The sequence below is a fragment of the Marmota monax genome, unplaced genomic scaffold (genome assembly GCF_021218885.2).
Source record: "Marmota monax isolate L192 unplaced genomic scaffold, Marmota_monax_Labrador192_F-V1.1 WCK01_AAM20220418_F8-fsc00320, whole genome shotgun sequence".
Classification (NCBI taxonomy): Eukaryota; Metazoa; Chordata; class Mammalia; order Rodentia; family Sciuridae; genus Marmota; species Marmota monax.
The window spans coordinates 319,641-337,803 of NW_026694783.1; the positions used below are offsets into that span (position 1 = coordinate 319,641).

The 18,163-nt window shown below is 44.3% G+C and overlaps 1 protein-coding gene across 2 annotated transcripts in view; it reads left to right on the forward strand.

Moving 5' to 3' along the window:
- The window catches only part of Rnf115 (ring finger protein 115), a 91,511-nt gene extending 78,757 nt beyond the window's left edge, over window positions 1-12,754 (forward strand). For both annotated transcript variants that reach the window (XM_046425767.2, XM_058573048.1), the window contains 5 exons: window positions 5,876-5,947; window positions 7,153-7,225; window positions 8,156-8,249; window positions 10,643-10,758; window positions 11,494-12,754. In XM_046425767.2, coding sequence (XP_046281723.1) covers window positions 5,876-5,947; window positions 7,153-7,225; window positions 8,156-8,249; window positions 10,643-10,758; window positions 11,494-11,625 — 487 coding nt within the window. In that variant the 3' untranslated portion in view covers window positions 11,626-12,754. The remainder of the gene's footprint in view (window positions 1-5,875; window positions 5,948-7,152; window positions 7,226-8,155; window positions 8,250-10,642; window positions 10,759-11,493) is intronic.
- Window positions 12,755-18,163: the final 5,409 nt, after the last annotated feature.

An 18,163-nucleotide genomic window follows, 5' to 3' on the forward strand; every position in this document is an offset into this window, starting at 1 on the left:
AACAAGTATTGGGGGGCTGGTTATCTTTTGCTTTTTGCCATGTAGTAGATTATCCCAGAATTTGGTAGTTTAAGACAACATTTATTATCTCACTGTTTCTGAGGATCAGGCATTTAGGAGCAGCTTATTTAGGTGGTTCTAGAGAAGGTTTCATTTTCCTAGTGAAAATTAGCATATCAGGGCTGGGGCTGTGGCTCAATGGTAAGGTGCCTGCCTCGCATGTATGCAGCACTGGGTTCGATTCTCAGCACCACATAAAAATAAATAAAGATACTGTGTGTTTATTTTCAACGTATCAGATGTGGCTGCAGTCATCTGAATACTTAAATGGGTCTGGCATCGGGGCTTTCAAGGTGGTTCACTCACATAGCTGTTGGAAGGAGGCCTCAGTTCCTCACCATATGGGCCTCTCCAGAGGGCTCTTTGCCTGTCCCTATGGCTTAGGAGCTGGCTTCTTTCAGAGTTAAGTGATTTTTTAAAAGAGAGGAAGAAGGAAAGAAATCATACCTTTTTATATCCTAATTTGGTGGGTCACATACACTGTCATTTCTGCCTCATTTTATCTGTAAGAAGTCAATCACTAAGTTCAGCCCACATTTACGGGGAAGAAAACTAAGTTCCACCTCTCAGAGGGAAGAATATTAAAGAATTTGTGGACACATTTTAAAACCACCTTTTGGCCACAAATTATTTACACTTCTCTTGTGTACAAAATACAGTTACCTTCCACGACGTACTCAAAATCTTGTCCCTTTGCGATTAGACATTCCTGCTCAGCAAGGGGAAGATGAGAACGCAAGGGTGTTGCTGGCTCATATAAACCCTGATAGGTGTTGAAAAAGTATCAGCAAGTCCTTGACTAGAGCTCAACTTATCCTGACGAGGAGTGCTCTGGATTCCTCCCTCTGGACTTCGCGTCGTCCTTTCTTTTCTGTGAAAGGTAGTTCATATTTGCCGTTGCCTAGTTTCCTTAGCTTGCTTACAAGTAGAAATCTGAGGGTCCAAAGACCTCTTTGCATTTTGTGCTGTTTCTGCACCTTTCAGTTTAAGCCTTAGTGTGTCTTTTAAAAACTTGAGTATGCTGTGCATCTTACTGAAACTCGTGCCATTAGGCAAACCTCTCCCACAGATCTCTTGTGGGCAGCCTCTCTCTACCCTGGCCGTCTACTGGGCTTGCTGAGGGTCGCCACCTGTGTGGCTGGAGTTGCATCCCCTGAAAAGATGTGTGTGAGTCCTACCTGGGAAGTGACCTTATCTGTAAACAGTGACATGAAAGATGTGATGAAGCTGGGTAGGTGGCACACGCCTGTGATCCCAGCATCTCGGGAGGCTGAGGCAGGAGGATCACAAGTTCAAAGTCAGCTTCAGCAACTTGGAGAGACCCTAAGCAACTTAGCAAAGATCCTGTCTCAAAATAAAATCTAAAAAGAGCAGGGGATGTGGCTGGTGGTTAAGCGCTCCTGGATTCAATCTCTGGTGTCTCCCCCCACCCAAGAAAAAAGATTTAATTAAGTTAAAACAAGATTATACTGAATCAGGGTGAACCCCGATCCAGTGGTTGTGGGAAGTTTGGAGGTAGACACAGGTGACACAGGAAAGAAAGGCAGTGCAGATGGCGGCCGAGGTCGGGGTTGTGGGTCTGAGGCCGAGAAACGGCAAGGAGCGCTGGCGGCTGCGCAAGACCAGGAGGGCTCGGGACAGTCTTCCGCAGGACTCCAGAGGAAACAGTGTCTGGGGACCTCTCGATTCAGACTTTGGGCCTCCAAACCGATAAAAAATCCCTTTTGGTTTAGGCCACCCAGTTTGTGGTAATTTGTTACAGCACCCTGTAAACTAACCCAGAGTGTTAGAAGCCCAGTTGTTAAACCAAACGGTTCTCTAGGCACTATTTTAGATCTTTCTGAGGTTTTATGGAATTTTTAAAGCCACACTCTTAGTTCATTTTAAACCATGTTTTTTTGGCAGTACCCTGAATTAAACCTTTGCTTGAAGTCCATTTCTCAATTTTGGTATCATTCACTATTACTGGATGTTCTCAGAATTATCTTCACCTACCTTCTTCGCCTCTCCTTTTTTGTACTGGGGATTGAACTCAGGGGCACTCAACCACAGAGCCACATCGCCAGCCCTGTTTTGTATTTTTTTAGTTGTTGATGGACCTTTATTTTATTCATTTATTTATATGCAGTGCTGAGAATGAACCCAGTGCCTCCCACATGCCAGGCGAGCGCTCCACCACTGAGCCCCAGCCCCAGGCCCTCTTATTTGGTATTTTATTTAGAGGCAGGTCTCACTGAGTTGCTTAGCGCCTTGCCATTGCTGAGGCTGGCTCTGAACTTGCGATCCTCCTGCCTCGGCCTCTGGAACTGCTGGGATGACAGGCGTGCACCCCCCGCGCTGGCCCTAACTTGTTTCCAACTGGCCTTCCTTTAGTCTGCCCCTCTCCTCTTGCATCTTGATGCCAGCTGCGAGAAGACGGGGTCCCTTCAACACAGCGAGTGCCTTTAGCAGAGCCTCGTGCCGTTCAGGAGGCGGCAGACCTTCTGCTGACCCCTGAGGCTCCCGGGTCGCTCTCTCTGCAGATCAGGAGATCTGCGGCCCTCCCCTAGCTTTCCCTGACTCCCCAGAAGCACCTTGCTTCCGCCTTGTTGTTGTGCTGTGCAGGCACGCACTGTCGGCTCTGCACCATGTCTGCCTGCCTTCCCCCACCCGGGCCAGCCTGGGCTTGGGCATGCAGGCCGAGGTCCTGCCCTGAGCTCCCTCCCTGCTCTCTGGCTTCCTCCGGGGCTCCAGAGCCCTTCCAGCTCCTGTCCATGCTGGGGTGCCAAAGGCAGACCCATGTAGCTTTTTATTGTGACAGTACCTACTTCTGTATACCAAATCTGTAGTGATCATCAGCTGCTCTAGGGTGAATTATCCCAGAGGTCAGTGGCTCTAAACAACAGGCATTTATAGCAGCCCTGGGTCTAGCTGCAGCCGGCAAGAAGGCAGGCAGTTCCTCCCCCTGTCACACCAAGAGAGACCCCTGGCTACTGCCTGGAGGCCTGGGAGCCAGGGGGCCTCCCTAACTCTGCATCTCCTGCCCTTAGCCCTTGCCCCACCCCACCCCCAGGGCCACCGCCACCACCACTGCCTCCCACCATGTCTCTGAAGAGAATCCACAAGGAGTTGAGTGACCTGTTAAGGGACCCTTCGGCTGAGTGTTGCGCAGGCCCTGTTGGAGATGATAGGTTCTATTGGCCAGCTACAATAATGGGGCCAAATGACAGTCCCCATCAGAGTGGAGTTTTTTTTTTGTTTTTTTTTTTTTTTTGACAATTTATTTCCCAACAGGTTATCCCTGCAAACCACCTAAGGTTGCATTCACAAGAATTTATCATCCCGATATTAACGGTAATGGCAGCGTTTGTCTTGATACTCTACGGACACAGTGCTCTCCGGCACTGTTTGGGAAGTACTCTTGTCCATCTGTTCTCGGCTTGGCTCGGATCTACAAAACAGAGGAAAGTGCAACAGAATAGTTGGGAATGAACTCAGAAGGATGCAATGTAATTAAAGAGACTATTGAATAATCTCTACAAATAAAGATAAGGAACTCTAAAGAGAAAGTCCTTTTGATTTCCCTTTAGTCAAATGGAAAGCGTTCCATGAGCCCCTCCTGTCCCCTGTGCACAGGTCTACCTGATACAGCAGGGCTGCGTGTTGTACGCACTTGGGACAACAAACCAGAGACACTGCACTTCTGTACCAGCGTTGCCTCCTAGCAGGGAAGTTCTCCAGGCATAACCTAGGTGTGAGCCTAAAAAACCTCCCTGATGGATCACAGCAAGGGGTGAAGAATGGCAGTGGTACACGGTGTACGCCTTGATGGGGTAAAGCTTTGCTGACCTGTTAGGAGATGGTTTTTAAGTGGAATCCATTTAAATGCAAAACAGTTATGAAAAATGAGGTGAAGAACAGAGTTGTTTCTGTATTCATTTTATTCTGAAGGACCTGTAACTTGGGTGAGGGGGTCATGACCACAGTAAACTCTACCCACATCCTGTATCTCAAGGTCCAAGTTTGACTGGTCAGCATTAAATGGACTGGAGCCATTGGTGTGGAAATGTTAGTATGTGATGGGCTTTGCCCCCAGCTTCTTTTATATGTCCCTGCCCCTGACCTTCGTCCTTTCAGCCCCTTCTCCGTATTCTTTGGTTTGTATGTGGCTTCTCACTTCATACACAGCTCAGCTCCAATTCTTCTTAGGTTTTAACTGCTTAGGTCTGTTTGGGTGTAAGGGTGAGAGTTCATCTGATGGAGATACTTGTATATTTAAAGACCCATTGCTCCTCTGGAGGTTCTGTGTTCAAGAATGTTTAATCAACTGACTACTACAATCATTACATTAAGAAAAAACAGGCATTTATTATCTAACAAATTCATTGGGCCAGGAATTTGGAAGTTTAGCTGGGTTGTTCTGGTCCAAGATCTCATGAGGTTACGGTCAAGATGTTGGCCATTGCTGCAGTCATCTAGAGGACCCGCTAGGTCTTACACATATTTTGCAAGTTTGTTCTGGCTATTGGTAGGGGGCCTTAGTCCCCTGTCTCCCAGTACTGGGTATGGAGCCCAGGAGCACCTGGCTATTTAGGCAATTTTGTTAATTAAAAAATAAATGTTGTCCTGGCATGGTGGCACACCCCTGTAATCTTAGCCACTCAGAAGGCTGAGGCAGGAGGATCACAAGTTTGAGGCCAGTCAGGGGAACTTAGTAAGACTCTTGACTCAAAGTAGAAAAATAAAAAGGTCTGGGTATATATAGCTCACTGGTAAAGTCCCCCTGGGTTCAATCCCCAGTAAAAAAAATAAGTAATGTACACAAAATACAAAAACAAAAACTAGAAAGGAAATAGTATAATTAGTTATTTTTGAATGTTAGTAGTAAGGAAAGTCTAATAATAGCTACTTTCAAAGCTATGTGGATTGGCCTAACACAGTAGGAACCAGGGAATTAAAAGTGCAGTCATTCAAAACAGGAAATGCAGGGAGACAATCCTCCCCCCCCCATCCTCCCCCTCCTCCCCCTCCTCCCCCTCCTCCCCCTCCTCCCTGTCCTCTCCCCTCCTCCCCCTCCTCCCCCTCCTCCCCCCTCCTCCCCCTCCTCCCCCTCCTCCCCCTCCTCCCCCTCCTCCCTCCTCCCTCCTCCCTCTCCTCCCCCCCTCCCCCCCTCCTCCCCCTCCTCCCCCTCCTCCCTGTCCTCTCCCCTCCTCCTCCTCCCCCTCCTTTTTTTTTTTTTTTTTAACTAAGGCATCATCCCAATATCTGTGGGGAACAAAGACCAACTCATTAATATAAATAAACAGCAGTATCTGCCATCTTAAGTGTTCAGAATGACAAGTACCAAATGTGTATATTTGTATGTATCATAGTCATCTGAAATGCCTTTAAAAATTATTCTCAAAATTACCAAAACAAAAAAGCAAAACAAAAAATCTTTAGATGATACCTTATTCAGAAACCCAGTATATAAGACACATAAAAAATGAAACTGCCATTTTGGATCTAGAACCCTACTGGTGCAGCTTCCATTTTAACCCCTCCTCACGCCAGTGCCAGAGATCCAAGGAACATAATTTGAAAAATGCACCATAACATGATTCCTTTCCAGCTTAATTCACAAAAATCTGTCCATCTGTTAAAATGTTAGAAGTCTAGAAAATAGCCATAGTAGCAAAGTCACACACCACTAGATAGCAGACTGATTTCTGATGCTCTCTTTTGTAATAGTGGAAAGCCATTTGTGGGTTAGGGAAGCAGTTGGATTTGTCCGTGTGTGGATATCTATAGAGTACTTCGGTTGTCTTATCTACTTTTTTTTTCTCTCTTTTAACAGAATAATGCAACAGATCTTTGCAGGATTCCTTGCAAATTCTGCAATTCCAGGATCCCCACACCCTTTTTCTTGGTAAGTGACTAATTTCTATCTTACAGTGCTGAGGTTGCCTCATTTTAGGTGCTTTAGTTTCTGTTCTATACAGAGAGACACAAAGAACTATGTTGGTGAGTATGTAGTTGTGACCGGAAGACTCTTAACACTGCCCTTGTCTCCCGAGCCCAAACTTAGTCACAATTTATATTGTTGTTGTTGTTACTATTATTATTTTGTTCAGGCTCAGGAGGGTTGTCCTGGTTCCCCAAGACACTTGGGTTTGGATGCTGGGCATGTCTGATTTCTTTTATATTCTGGTCTGAGGGTTGTGTTGAGAAGGGAAATGAAGTGGTCCTTGCTAGGCTTGGTATCTGATTTGTGAATTTCCTCTCTAGACCATACAGGAAGACTTTAATCCTTAAGAATTTCTGAAGTTGAAAATATAACATTAACTTTCCTTTTCCAAAGAAAGAATATCAGAAGAAACAAAAGGCTATAATTCAGTATCAGAGTGACACTTAACACTTACATAGTAGGGGTTAAAAATGGAATTTCTTCTTATATAGACAGTTATTTGCTACTTCTCTGTCCCAGAAGATCCCTTTGCTCAGAGGGTCCTTGGTCCTTCCCCATACTTACCCCATTTTCCAGCCTCTAGTTCTTTTAAATGGGTTTCGATCAGAGTCTGGACCTCTGTCTTCCAAGGTACTGTACCAGCAGCACCAAGAACAAGGTGCTGCCAAGTCTCTTGTAATTGTTCTGAGGTGTGATTCAGGGAGACTTCTGTGGCTGCTGTTGTACTAGAAAGCTTCTCGTTGTCCAGAACCATGGGCAGCCCTTCGAGTGAGGGAAGTCTGCTATAGATTGTAGCCAGCTGTGAAGGAAAACTCTCCTTAGAAAGCAGCTCCGTCCTACGTTGGATATACGTGGGTAGAGAAGAGACAGACTTTCCTTGGCCAACAGGCAGTGAGCCTCTCTTCTTGCTCTGGGTGTCATGTAGTATTTCAGGTGGCTTTACTTTGTAGGTTTCAGTTAAGTAAAATTTGTAGAGAATGAGAGGCTATCTCTAGTTAATCGGTTTGACCTTAAAAATGCAGAGAAATTCTTTGCCTCTTGATTCTAGAAGGTTAGTGGCTCTCAAGCTCTGAGTGAGAAAACAGGAACCCTCTGCCAGTTTTTCTGAAGTGTAAGGCAGAGCCTGGCTACTTCATCTAATGCTCTCTGTCTCATCTCACGTATAGGAGCGGGATGCTGCACTCCAACCCTGGGGACTATGCCTGGGGTCAGACAGGGCTTGATGCCATTGTAACCCAGGTGAGGAGCTGCCTTTTGAGGGTGTCTGTTCAGTGTGTCTCGTGGTTCCACAGGCTTCCTGCTCTCCTTCTGCTACTTTTTTGAAATGGCAATCACTCTGCTTTCTCTAATATTTCGAGCTTTGGGGTTTCCACTTTACTAAAGGGATAAAGGGTTTGTGGGTTTAGTTCAGCATTCATGTACCTACTAGGTCCAAGGAAATTTCTAGAAGATTGCTTCACCTCCAGAAAACTAAAGACTTCTCCTATAACAAACAGTACATTGTATTTTTGGCCTCTTGTTCGGTCCTGTGGAAATCCTATAAATAAGTACTTCACAAAACAGGAGGGTCTCAAATGTTAAAGCAGGGATTTCTGCTTGATGGAGCAAAGTAGGGGAAGGAAGCAGAGAAAAAGGTTTTCCCACGCCATGTACAGTTGCTTCCACTTGTTTATGTTCATTTAAATTTGTTTGGTTTTTCATCTCCCTTGTGGATTGCCAAGTGTCAAAAGCATGTCATTTTTATCCAAGTCTCGATGTAGGCAGTAATTTACCTATTTCTTGGCTTAGTTTATGCCACTCTCCATACTCCCACCCTTTTCTTTCTTCCAGCAGAATGACGTTTTTGGACCAGCTAAGTATTTTTATTAAGCTGTAGTTTTATTCATGACATCACAACCCTTTTGCCACCCTTAAGTTGCTTTATGCCCAAAAGTGGACCTTGCAATCATGGGTATGTCTGTAGGCTTATACTAATGTCACTCTGAAATTGTAAAGCAATTGTAAGTGTCTAGCAGCAGAAAAAGAGAAACCCAACCTTCAGAGCCTTGCGGAAGTAAGAGCAATTAACATTTCTGATATCTTCACTGTTTGTTCTCAGCTGGAGCGCCTCCCTCTCCAGGGACATTGAGATGTCTGCCACATCTTCTTTTTCTTTCTCCTTTTTTGTAGCTTTTAGGACAGCTGGAAAACACAGGGCCTCCCCCAGCTGACAAGGAAAAAATCACCTCTCTTCCAACAGTGAGCGTAACTCCGGAACAAGTTGGTAGGTTCATTTTCATATTTACTCTGTCATCTGATGACCTCTGCCCAAATCCCAGTACCTTCCTACACTAGGAATCTTCAGGTGAAGCTATAGCCCTCTAAAATTCTAACCTATGTACTGGAATTGAAAGCTACCTGCCCTTTCATTAGGTAAATAAATAGGTGTTTCCTAGGCAGTCACCATATCCCTTAAGATTTGATTCTCACCAGTTGAAGAACTTATTATTAGAAGCAAAACTCATCAACTGACTAAAAACAGTGTTGAAAATAATATTGGGCAGATGATACTGATCTTGGGGAAAGGGGAAAAAAAACAAATGAGAAACAATATATTTGCTTTTCTTTTGCTTTGTGTCAGGTGCACTTAGATACACTAGAATAAATACTGTTTTATTTTTAAGCACTGAAGGAATTCAATGATAAGGAACATAATTTTGTACTGAGGGTTTCTTTCCCTGAAAATTTAGATTTACAGTCAAAGAAGATTTAAAGACAAGATGGACAATCTGAGGTCATTCTATTTAAGGAAAATCATTAACTAATTTAATAATATCAGCGTAGACATGGTGTTTGAGTCAGGTACAGGAAAGTGACCTTATTAGACCTGAAATAGAATCTGATTTGGGGAGTAGTAGAAAGTATGACTAGACAGGAAGGGTGGGACCTTGTTGAGAAGTCAGGACTGGACGCACTAGGTTTTATAGGTCCTCGAAACGAGTAAAGTGGGATTTAAGTGTTCTTTAGGGAAGCTTAGTCTTTAGAGAAGTTAGTACGTAAAATAGAGTGGAAGTGAGAACGCAGGCAAAGATGGGGCTTGAAGAACCTCTGTAGCAGTCTAGGAGGGGTGAGGGGTTCAGGTGATGGTGGCAATGCTAACAGAAAGAAAAGGTACAGTTTAAGTTCATCTTGAAGAAATGCTTTCCTCGCCGATTGTGACATGGGTTGAAAGAGGAGGCAGGGTCAAGATGATTCTCAGATTTCACAATTTGTAACAGTAAGAGTGGTTCATTAGGGAAGGAGGAGGAGTGAGTGGGCCCTGGTTTAGGTAAGGAGAAGATGTGATGGTCTTTATTTTTGAATTTGTTGATTTGATGCGCCAGCTGAAAATCCAGATGAGAAGGACTTGAAGGTTCCTGTGAAGCTGGTATCAGGGAAAGTTAGCTGGTAGCAAAGTATAAGAAACATTTTGAGGGTTAAAGGCCTGGAATTAGGAATATTGAAGTAGAAGTAGACTTGGCATGAAAATTAAGAGTTGGAATTAAGGCAAAGTGGTGGGAACAGAAAGGAAGGAAGGAAGGAATCAATTTAAGTGGAACTCGTGGTCCAAATTCCCTGACCACTGTTGAGTCATGGAGCCCTATCCCAGCCACTGGGATAGTACAGTAGTTGGTGTTATTAGTCAAACTTGGGAAATTCATTATTTGTTGCTTAGAATTCCCAGTGTACTTTGTGATCATTTCCTCTGAGGAAAGAGGGCTTCCTGTCCCTTGATTTAGAGGCCTGAGCGAGACTTAGTCTTTGTAATTCTGTAGCACCACCTCCTGGTACAGCTTTTAATTAACAGCTTCTGCAGAGGAATTTAGGGCACCCACGCTGAAAAAGGATGCATGACGTGAAACAGAGCAGGGCAAAAGTGGCTTGAGACACTGAATAAAATTGCTGAGATAAGTCCCTTGGTCATGGTGCACAGATTGCCAGTGTTTCCTGAGCAGACACTGTGACTGCCGAAGATTGTCACACATTGGAGAAGATGCTTTCCTGGTTTTTTCACCAGATCACCTAAGCCTGTTTATTTCTTCCAACCTTTTGCATTACAGAGTGGACTTATCATGGTCTAGATCATGTTGGAGTAGGTCCCATTCCTTGTTCTGCTTTTCATGTCCCTGTCTATTACGACCTTTCTACCCACCATTTTGAAACACAATTCGTGCTTTTGGGCCGGGAGCACCAGGGATTGAACTCAGGGGCACTCAACCACTGAGCCACATCCCCAGCCCTATTTTGTATTTTATTTAGAGACAGGGTCTCACCGAGTTGCTTAGGGCCTTGCTGTTGCTGAGGCTGGCTTTGAACTCTGGATCCTCCTGCCTCAGCCCACCCGCCCCAGCCACTGGGATCCTAGGTGTGCGCCCGCCACCACGCCCAGCTTGCAGTTTAGGCTTTTTATCTACCTCCCACTTAGAGGCAGCTTTGCTTTTGTCTCTTGTGTCCTTTCTTATGCGTTCCTTGTATTGTAAGAGACATTCTTTTTTTCCTTCATTTTGTTTATTACTTTAAGAGGTATTTCTTGAATTGTAATGCATTCTGCTGTCGTGTATTTAAAAAACGAAATCAATAAAAATAAATAGATAGATAGATAGATAAATGAATAAAAGGCATTTCTTCCTCCAACAGATATGGGTTTAGAATGTCCAGTTTGCAAAGAAGATTACACAGTTGAAGAGGAAGTCCGGCAGCTGCCCTGCAATCACTTCTTTCACAGCAACTGTATTGTGCCATGGTTAGAACTGGTGAGTATAGCCAGCCGTCATCCGCGATGAGGCACTCACGTAAGGGACATTTTCTTGTGGAGATGGCTCAGAGTACAGATGTAGTTATCAGTTCATGTAAGAGCCAGATAAGTCAGATTTTAGCCCCATAAACCATGACTAACTCCCAGTACTACCACCACTGTTCTGTTAGACTACCATCTCTTAGGAACTTGTTTGACCAGAAATCAGCAAACTGTAGCCCACGGGCCTTGTGGCCTGCCAGCTGAGTTTGTCAGTAAAGTCCCGTTGGTACACAAGCTGTGCCGATGTGTGCACAGCCTGTGGTTCTGTGGCTGCTTCTGTGCTACGTGGGTAGAGGTGAATGGTTTGAGCAGAGCGGGTGGCCTGCCAAGGTTTGCTGACCCTTCATGTACATGGCATGGAAGAGCAGTGAGCAGTTACAGCTCCTGTCGTGTCTCAAGTTGCTGTTTCTAGTTAGTTGTGTTTGGACCTCAAATGGAGTAACGGGGGAAAGTGTTGCTTATTATTTATTAGGTGGCCTAGAATTCTGTTGATTTTGCTTGAAGTGTTGTTTGGGAGATATCCTGGCTTCACGCCTTTGGAGCCCAACTCTGTTGAGGAGCTGCCTGGCCTTTTGTCTTTCTGGGTGTCGAGTCATAATTTTAGATGTTTAACTTCCAGGGTTTCTTAAGAGCTCAGAACCCTAGTTCTCAGGACCGGATATTCATATGGATTGATATGTTTCTGTTTCAGCATGACACATGTCCTGTATGTAGGAAGAGTTTAAATGGTGAGGATTCTACGCGGCAAACCCAGAGCTCTGAGGCCTCTGCAAGCAACAGATTTAGCAATGACAGCCAGCTACATGATCGATGGACTTTCTGAAACTAAAGGTCACACCTGAACCAGGGCTGTCTGTGGTAGTCTTCTTAAAACATAGCTATAGATTCTATCAAAACAAAAAATAGTAGATGGATTTAGGAATCACATAAGAAACCCCAACCCATAATATTAACGCAATGAGTGTTTTTCTTCTCTAAATTTAAAGTTAGTACCTACCGACTGAATTGTATCACAACCAAATGCCTCTTACTCCTGAATTCAGAGTGATAATTTTTTAAGTGTGAAACTTAACTATGTGGGTTTGCCCCTGCCTGAAGAGAGTCAGTTCCTTGAAGTCTAGCGAGGGTCCTGCTGTCTGTCATGTCTCCTTGGGATGGATGTTCCCACCTCCTCCTTCAGCCTCCTTCTACCCCATCGTTAGTATATTTTACAGTGAACACAGAGGAACCAGAGCCCTCAAGTCCTGCCGACGTCAGGTCCTGTTGTCTTTATTGTACAGAAGCATCTACTTTTGATCACATTAGCAATAAGGTGATGTCAGATTGATTCAGGAATTTGAGACTAAGGATCTTGTTTTGTTTTAATCCTCAGAGCACAAATCAAAGAAAAATTACAGTGGAAAGGAAAAGGTAACCTGTCGTAGACTTTAGTTTTTTAATTTTTGAAGAGGTGCAGTTTCCCTAGAAACATGACATGTCTTGAGAGTCTTGTGCTGTTGGGAATCTGATTCTGGTTCCTCTCTGGGAATGAGTTGGGCAGCAAGTAGCGTCAGAAAGACAGATGTTTAAAATCTTAAGTTCTGTGATTTTTTTTTTTTTTATGATCCTTAACTCATTGTTTACTGTTTGTCTTAAGAACCTTAATATAATTTCTCTCATAGAAATATGATTATTTCATACTGCTTCTATATCCAGTTCACTGCTTTTGGTAATTCAGTGCTCTTTAGGAATTGAGATTTTACATTGTCTTTCAATCTTTAAAGCCCATTGTTCGTCTTGGAAACTTTTCTGTTCTGCTTTGATTCTGGCAACACTTAGAATCAAACTGATTATGTGATCATGCCCAAAACAACTTGGCCTGGAAGAGGTAGGCCTTACTTTTTAAGCTAACAGTGTCCCATATGTGTGCTCTTCAAGTGTTTAAAGTTGAATAAATGAAGAAAGAATGTCAATGTTGTTTGAACTTCAGAGTCTTAAAAGGACACAGTGGGGACATACAACAGCTGTGGTATATTAAAAGTGGCACCATTTATGTGGTCTTATCAGTTTTTCATAGTTTAGAATGGTCAGAGCAAGACTGCCACTCTCTGGTGGATCTCTTTCTTGGCTAAGAGTCTTGTCAATTTTTGTTGACTGTCACTGGTTTAGGGGTGAGGGAGGGGGCTAAAGGTCTCTTTGTACTTTGCTAAAGGATGACAGAGTTGGAAACGGAAGACAGAAGTGGGAAGAGTAGCCTGCTGAACTTGAGCCTGCCTCTAAAAGTTGTGAGCCGAAGGTCTGGTCCAGGTGGGACCGGAGGGATGAGAGGTCTTTCTCATGCGCTCTCGACCTCTGTGGCGGTGGCTCTCTGGTTATTGTGGTCAGCCAGAACTGCAGCCTGGGAGGACCCTGGTTCTGTGTCGGGGTGGAGAGGACGTGGGCAGGCGAGAGTGTGTCACCAGGGTTTAACCTCTGTTTAGCTGGGGTTGAAGCCCATTGCAGTGTTCAAGTAGAGCAGTGTCAGCCATCTTGGAAAAAATTCTGACAGCTTGGAAATTTTTGTCTGTTAAGTGTCTAATGTTGAGACAGGCTGGGGTTAGTTACAACTAGAGAACTAAAGGATAGGAGTAGTTTCACAAAGAATGCAAGCAAAGTGCTAAATAGGAATCTGCCTTTTTAATGTATAATATAGCAAGCACCAGACTAAATTGTCTGAAGTTTTCTTCACATGTTTTGCACTGATAGGGGCCATGAGACTCATCCCACTTATGAATTTGTAGTGTTTCTTCCTATAATGGGCAGCATCTCGGGCTTCCAGATTATTTTATGTTAAGGAGTTTGAGTTCTTCAGAGAAACACAACCAACAGGACATACGTGTAATATATAATTCTTTATATAAGGAAGTGACTTACACCTTTGCAGATTCTGCAGTGGACCAGCTACATACAGATCTAGGAAAGCAGTTGGTATGGTTTCAGTCCAAGAGTGAAGGCTGCGCACCCAGACCCACAGCCAGGGAGTGCGTTCCACTCTGAATACCAGCCGGAGCTGATGCCTCCCTTCCAGTCCAAACAGCAGGGAACCTGAGTCCCAGCTTAAGCCCTCAGGCACGAGCCCCCTCTGAGTGGGGGGTGTCGGCCTTGGTTCTGTCCAGGCCTCTCACTGATGGGGTCTCCCACCTTAGGGACAGCAGTCACCCAGAATAGTGTTCGCTGTTATTTTACTATCAGTATCATCATGACTTAAGTGCTTATCAGTGCGTCGTGGTGATACATGGTCATACGCCCTTGGGGTCTAAGTCACTTCCTCTCAGGCCCCACCTGCTGCTTCTCTCCCCCCTTGCTCTCCTTTCTTTACTCCACTGCTGTCCTTTATTTATCTATTCATTTTTAATTGGTGCTTTTCTCTCTCTCACTCTCTCACACACACACTCACACACACGTATACCTCAAGGTGGAATTCCCTGGGGTATATGTACGTGTGTACAAAGGGTGATCTTGTCACATTCATCCCACGTTTTCTTTCTTTTCTCCTCTTCCTTCTCCTTCCAGTCTCCTCCTCCTCCACTGGTCTTCCCTCTGTTTTTGTGAGATCCAACCCTTTGTTCCCCTTTACTTTGCTGTAGTTTCTGCATATGAGAGAAAACGTTTGACCCTTGACTTTCTGAGTCTGCTTATTCCATTTAGCATGATGTTTTCCAGTTCTATTTATATACCACAAATGCCATGATTTTATTTATGACTGAGTAGGACTCCATTGTACGTATATACCACATTTTCTTAATTCAGTCATCTGTTGATGGGCACCTGGGCTGGTTCCATAACTTGGCTGTTACACATTCGCTACTGTAGACGTTGATGTTCCCCTATCACTATGGTATGGTGATTTTAATTCTGGATACCAAGAGTGGATTACCTGACAGCCAGAACAGTGTCTGAACAAATATCTGGGCATCCTGTAGCCTACTCAAATTACAAGGTTGTCTATTTACACATCTCACACACAGTGATCCTCATCCTACTTATATTTTTCCAAGTGAACAGTCTTTGAGATATGTCTGTCTTGGCTTAAGAGACCTCAGTGGTAATGATATGTTGTGTGTGCATAACTTCTGTGTTTTTCCTTCTTAACCTAAATTAATTTGGAAGTCTTGAGATGCCTCCCATTCTAGGAAAAAACATTTTAGGTTCAGTGGTCTAACACCAGAACATGGATTTTAAGAATTAATTTCTTGGAATGCCTTGCTCTTAAATATTTCAAAACAGTTTAGATGTACTGCCCACGTAGTGGAAGGCTACATAACCTGGATTTTTCATGTGTTCATTCCTGTACAGCTGAAAGGCTGTACATACTTAGGAATCTAGACACTTTATTAGAATCAAGGAAGAGCTGGGCGCGGTGGCACACACCTGTGATCGCCGTGGCTCAGGAAGGAGGCTGAGGCAGGAGGATCGTGAGTTCAGAGCCAGCCTCAGCAAAAGCAAGGCACTAAGCAACTCAGTGAGACCCTGTCTCTAAATAAAATACAAAATAGGGCTGGGATGTGGCTCAGTGGTCGAGTACCCCTGAGTTCAGTCCCCAGTACCGCGCACCCCCCAAAACAAACAAACAACAAAAAAAAGAATCAAATAAGATATGATTGAATCAGTTGCTCTAATCAACATTTTACTAATTGTCAAAGAGAAAACTGTTGCGATTTTATTTTTATTTTTCTCCCTTTTTAAGTATCACACATTTTATTGAAATAATTTTCCCTTAAAAGGACCTTTGTAATTTTAGGATGTGAACCCTTAGTGTGAACTGGAGGCTTTTATGTTCATGTTGACTGGCCTGGCCTTTGAATTCCATGCAGGGGTAAACCGATTGCTTTCTTATTCGGAATGTCTTCTTTATCTCGTCCATTATGATTTCTCTTGTCGTGTGTGTGTGTGTGTGTGTGTGTGTGTATGGACTATATATGTCTTTCTTTTTGTCTGTTTACAGTTTAAGGATGAAGGGAACTATTGATTCGCACATAACTGGAAAGATGCCCTCGAGATGGTAGACTTGGAAGTTGAGGGTCTATGTAGGTAGAGCCTTCTTGTCCACCCAGTGTCATTGCTTCTCAGGTGGCTTCCAGGTGGGTTGGTCTCATCTGTCTTCATGTGGGTTAGTTTGGCCAGCAGAACCGGAGAGCTGGATGGAAAGGTTTAGAGCCAATGAATTGGGAGGAGGAATAATCCTAGCATTAAAAATTTAATTTTCCTCAAGAGTTTCTATGCTTGTTTCTGAAGACTCCAGAATGTCATAATGTCCCTATTACTTAGAGCTCCTTGGCTCTTTCTTTTAATAATGTATAAATTCATGATAAAAGTAACAATTTTAGGCCAAGTAAGTAGAAATGGCTGTTGACTAAATAGTTCCCTCAGCTCATTGTAACTTGGATCCACCTTGGCTGCGTGGCCGCTGGAGGGGTTTTTTCTCTGAGTGGTGCTCTGCTCAGTGACTTGTTCTCAGGTTAGCAGGAAGAGTTTTAGGGAAGAAGGGTTCTCTAACTCCAGCATGTCTCCCTTTGATTAAATACTGTTAGGAGAAAAAGTCCTGGCTTACGTCTTGTAATGCACGTTCGTGTCTGTGTGTGTGTATTTAATAACGTGCGTACTCCCTGTTTCAGTCAGTCCTGCATCTCTGTGACCAAGAGACCTGACAGGGCAACTGAAGAGGGGGAAAGTTGGTTTTGGCTCCTGGTTTAGAGGTTCAGGCTGACTCCGTAGCTTTGGGCCTGTGGAGAGGTGGACTGTCATTGTGGAAGGGCGCAGCAGAGGAACGCAGCTCAGGACACAGCAGCCAGCAAGGAGGGAGAGCTCCGCTCATCAGGGACAAAGTGAAGACCACAAAGTCATGCCCCACCTCCTCCAGCCACCCCACATGCCCAGTTACCACCTCGTTAGTCCATGTCAGTGGATCAGACCGCTGACTTGATCCCAACGCTCCCAACCCAGCCATTGCACCTCTGAACAGTCCTCATTGTCTCACTCCTGAGCTTTTGGGAGTGAGACCTCACATCGCAACATGACACTCACAGACACACACATACCTTTCACCCTGGAGGAGGAAGGAATATGGTGTGTACTGAGAGAAAGCGAGCAGCGGCGTAGAAGGTGCCGGAGCCTCCCAGTCTGCGCTTTCCTTTTCATGTGGGTTAGGCCAGTGTGTGCCTGAGTTCTCTGTGGGACCCTGTTGACTTAGGTGGTGAAGAGATTGACTAGAAGTAAGAATCTGGTTGTTTCTAAGGATTGAGAGGAAATGGCATTCATCATCCATTGTTCCTATAGTATAGTTAACTCAATGCACTGACCTATTAACGTAAAGATCTTTTTATGTGGTGTTGGGGATCAAGCTCAAAGTCTCGCACATGCTAAGCACATTCTCTACCACTGAGCTGCACTCCCAGCCCTAAAATTTCTTCATTACCAAATTATATTTTTCATGACCTTCTGCATGCTCTGGTTTCTCTGGTCTCCGGGTGGTGTTTGCTCAAGAAATACAAGTGAAATCTATCAATCTTAACAAAATCAGGCAGGGGGAAAGCATGGTCTGTATTCTGAATCATAATGCAACAGCATTGTAAGGGAGGGGCACTTCACCGTTGGTTGCTAGAGCTGATATAAGCAGGTAGGAAGATTTTAGGAGGAGAAGGAGCAGGATGTATATTCAAATAGATATTTGGATGTTAAGGAGTTAATCCTCTTTGCCCTCTGTGGTAGAGACAGAATGATAAAAGTGCTCTTTAAAAGAAGAATCTAGTGATTTAAAAATTGAAGATGACCTATAGGAGACAGTACTCACATTGAGAGTTTCCAGAATGAATCTCATAGGTTATAAATAAAATCAAGGTATTGTGCCATCTATAACTAAAAAAATAAAAAGTGGGGGGCAGGGTTCAGCTTGCAGTAACGTCAGCCTCTCGGCACTCGGGCTGGGAACCACTGGGTTCCTCCAATGGTTTAAAATAGAAAACGAAGAGACAGTGTATGAAACTGGAGATACTTTCCAGAATCAGAATATAGCCCTTGATGGGTCCAGAAGGCATTATGAGGACACACTCCTGTGCCTGTCACAGATGAGGAATAGTAGGCGTTTACCTTTAAGGTTTTTAAACATATAGACTTTCTATGGTTTGCTGGCAAGTTATACTTGGATGGTGCCCACAGAAGTGGAGTGTGAGCCATGGGGATGCTCACTCCCCACCTGCCCCGGCACTGAGGATCGAACGCAGGGCCTTGCACAGGATAGAGTGCTCTACCACTGAGCCACATCCCCAGCCCTTTTTTGTTTTGTTTTTGAGACAGGGTTTTGCCAAGTTGCCCAGGCTGTCCTCGAACTTCCAATCCTCCTACCT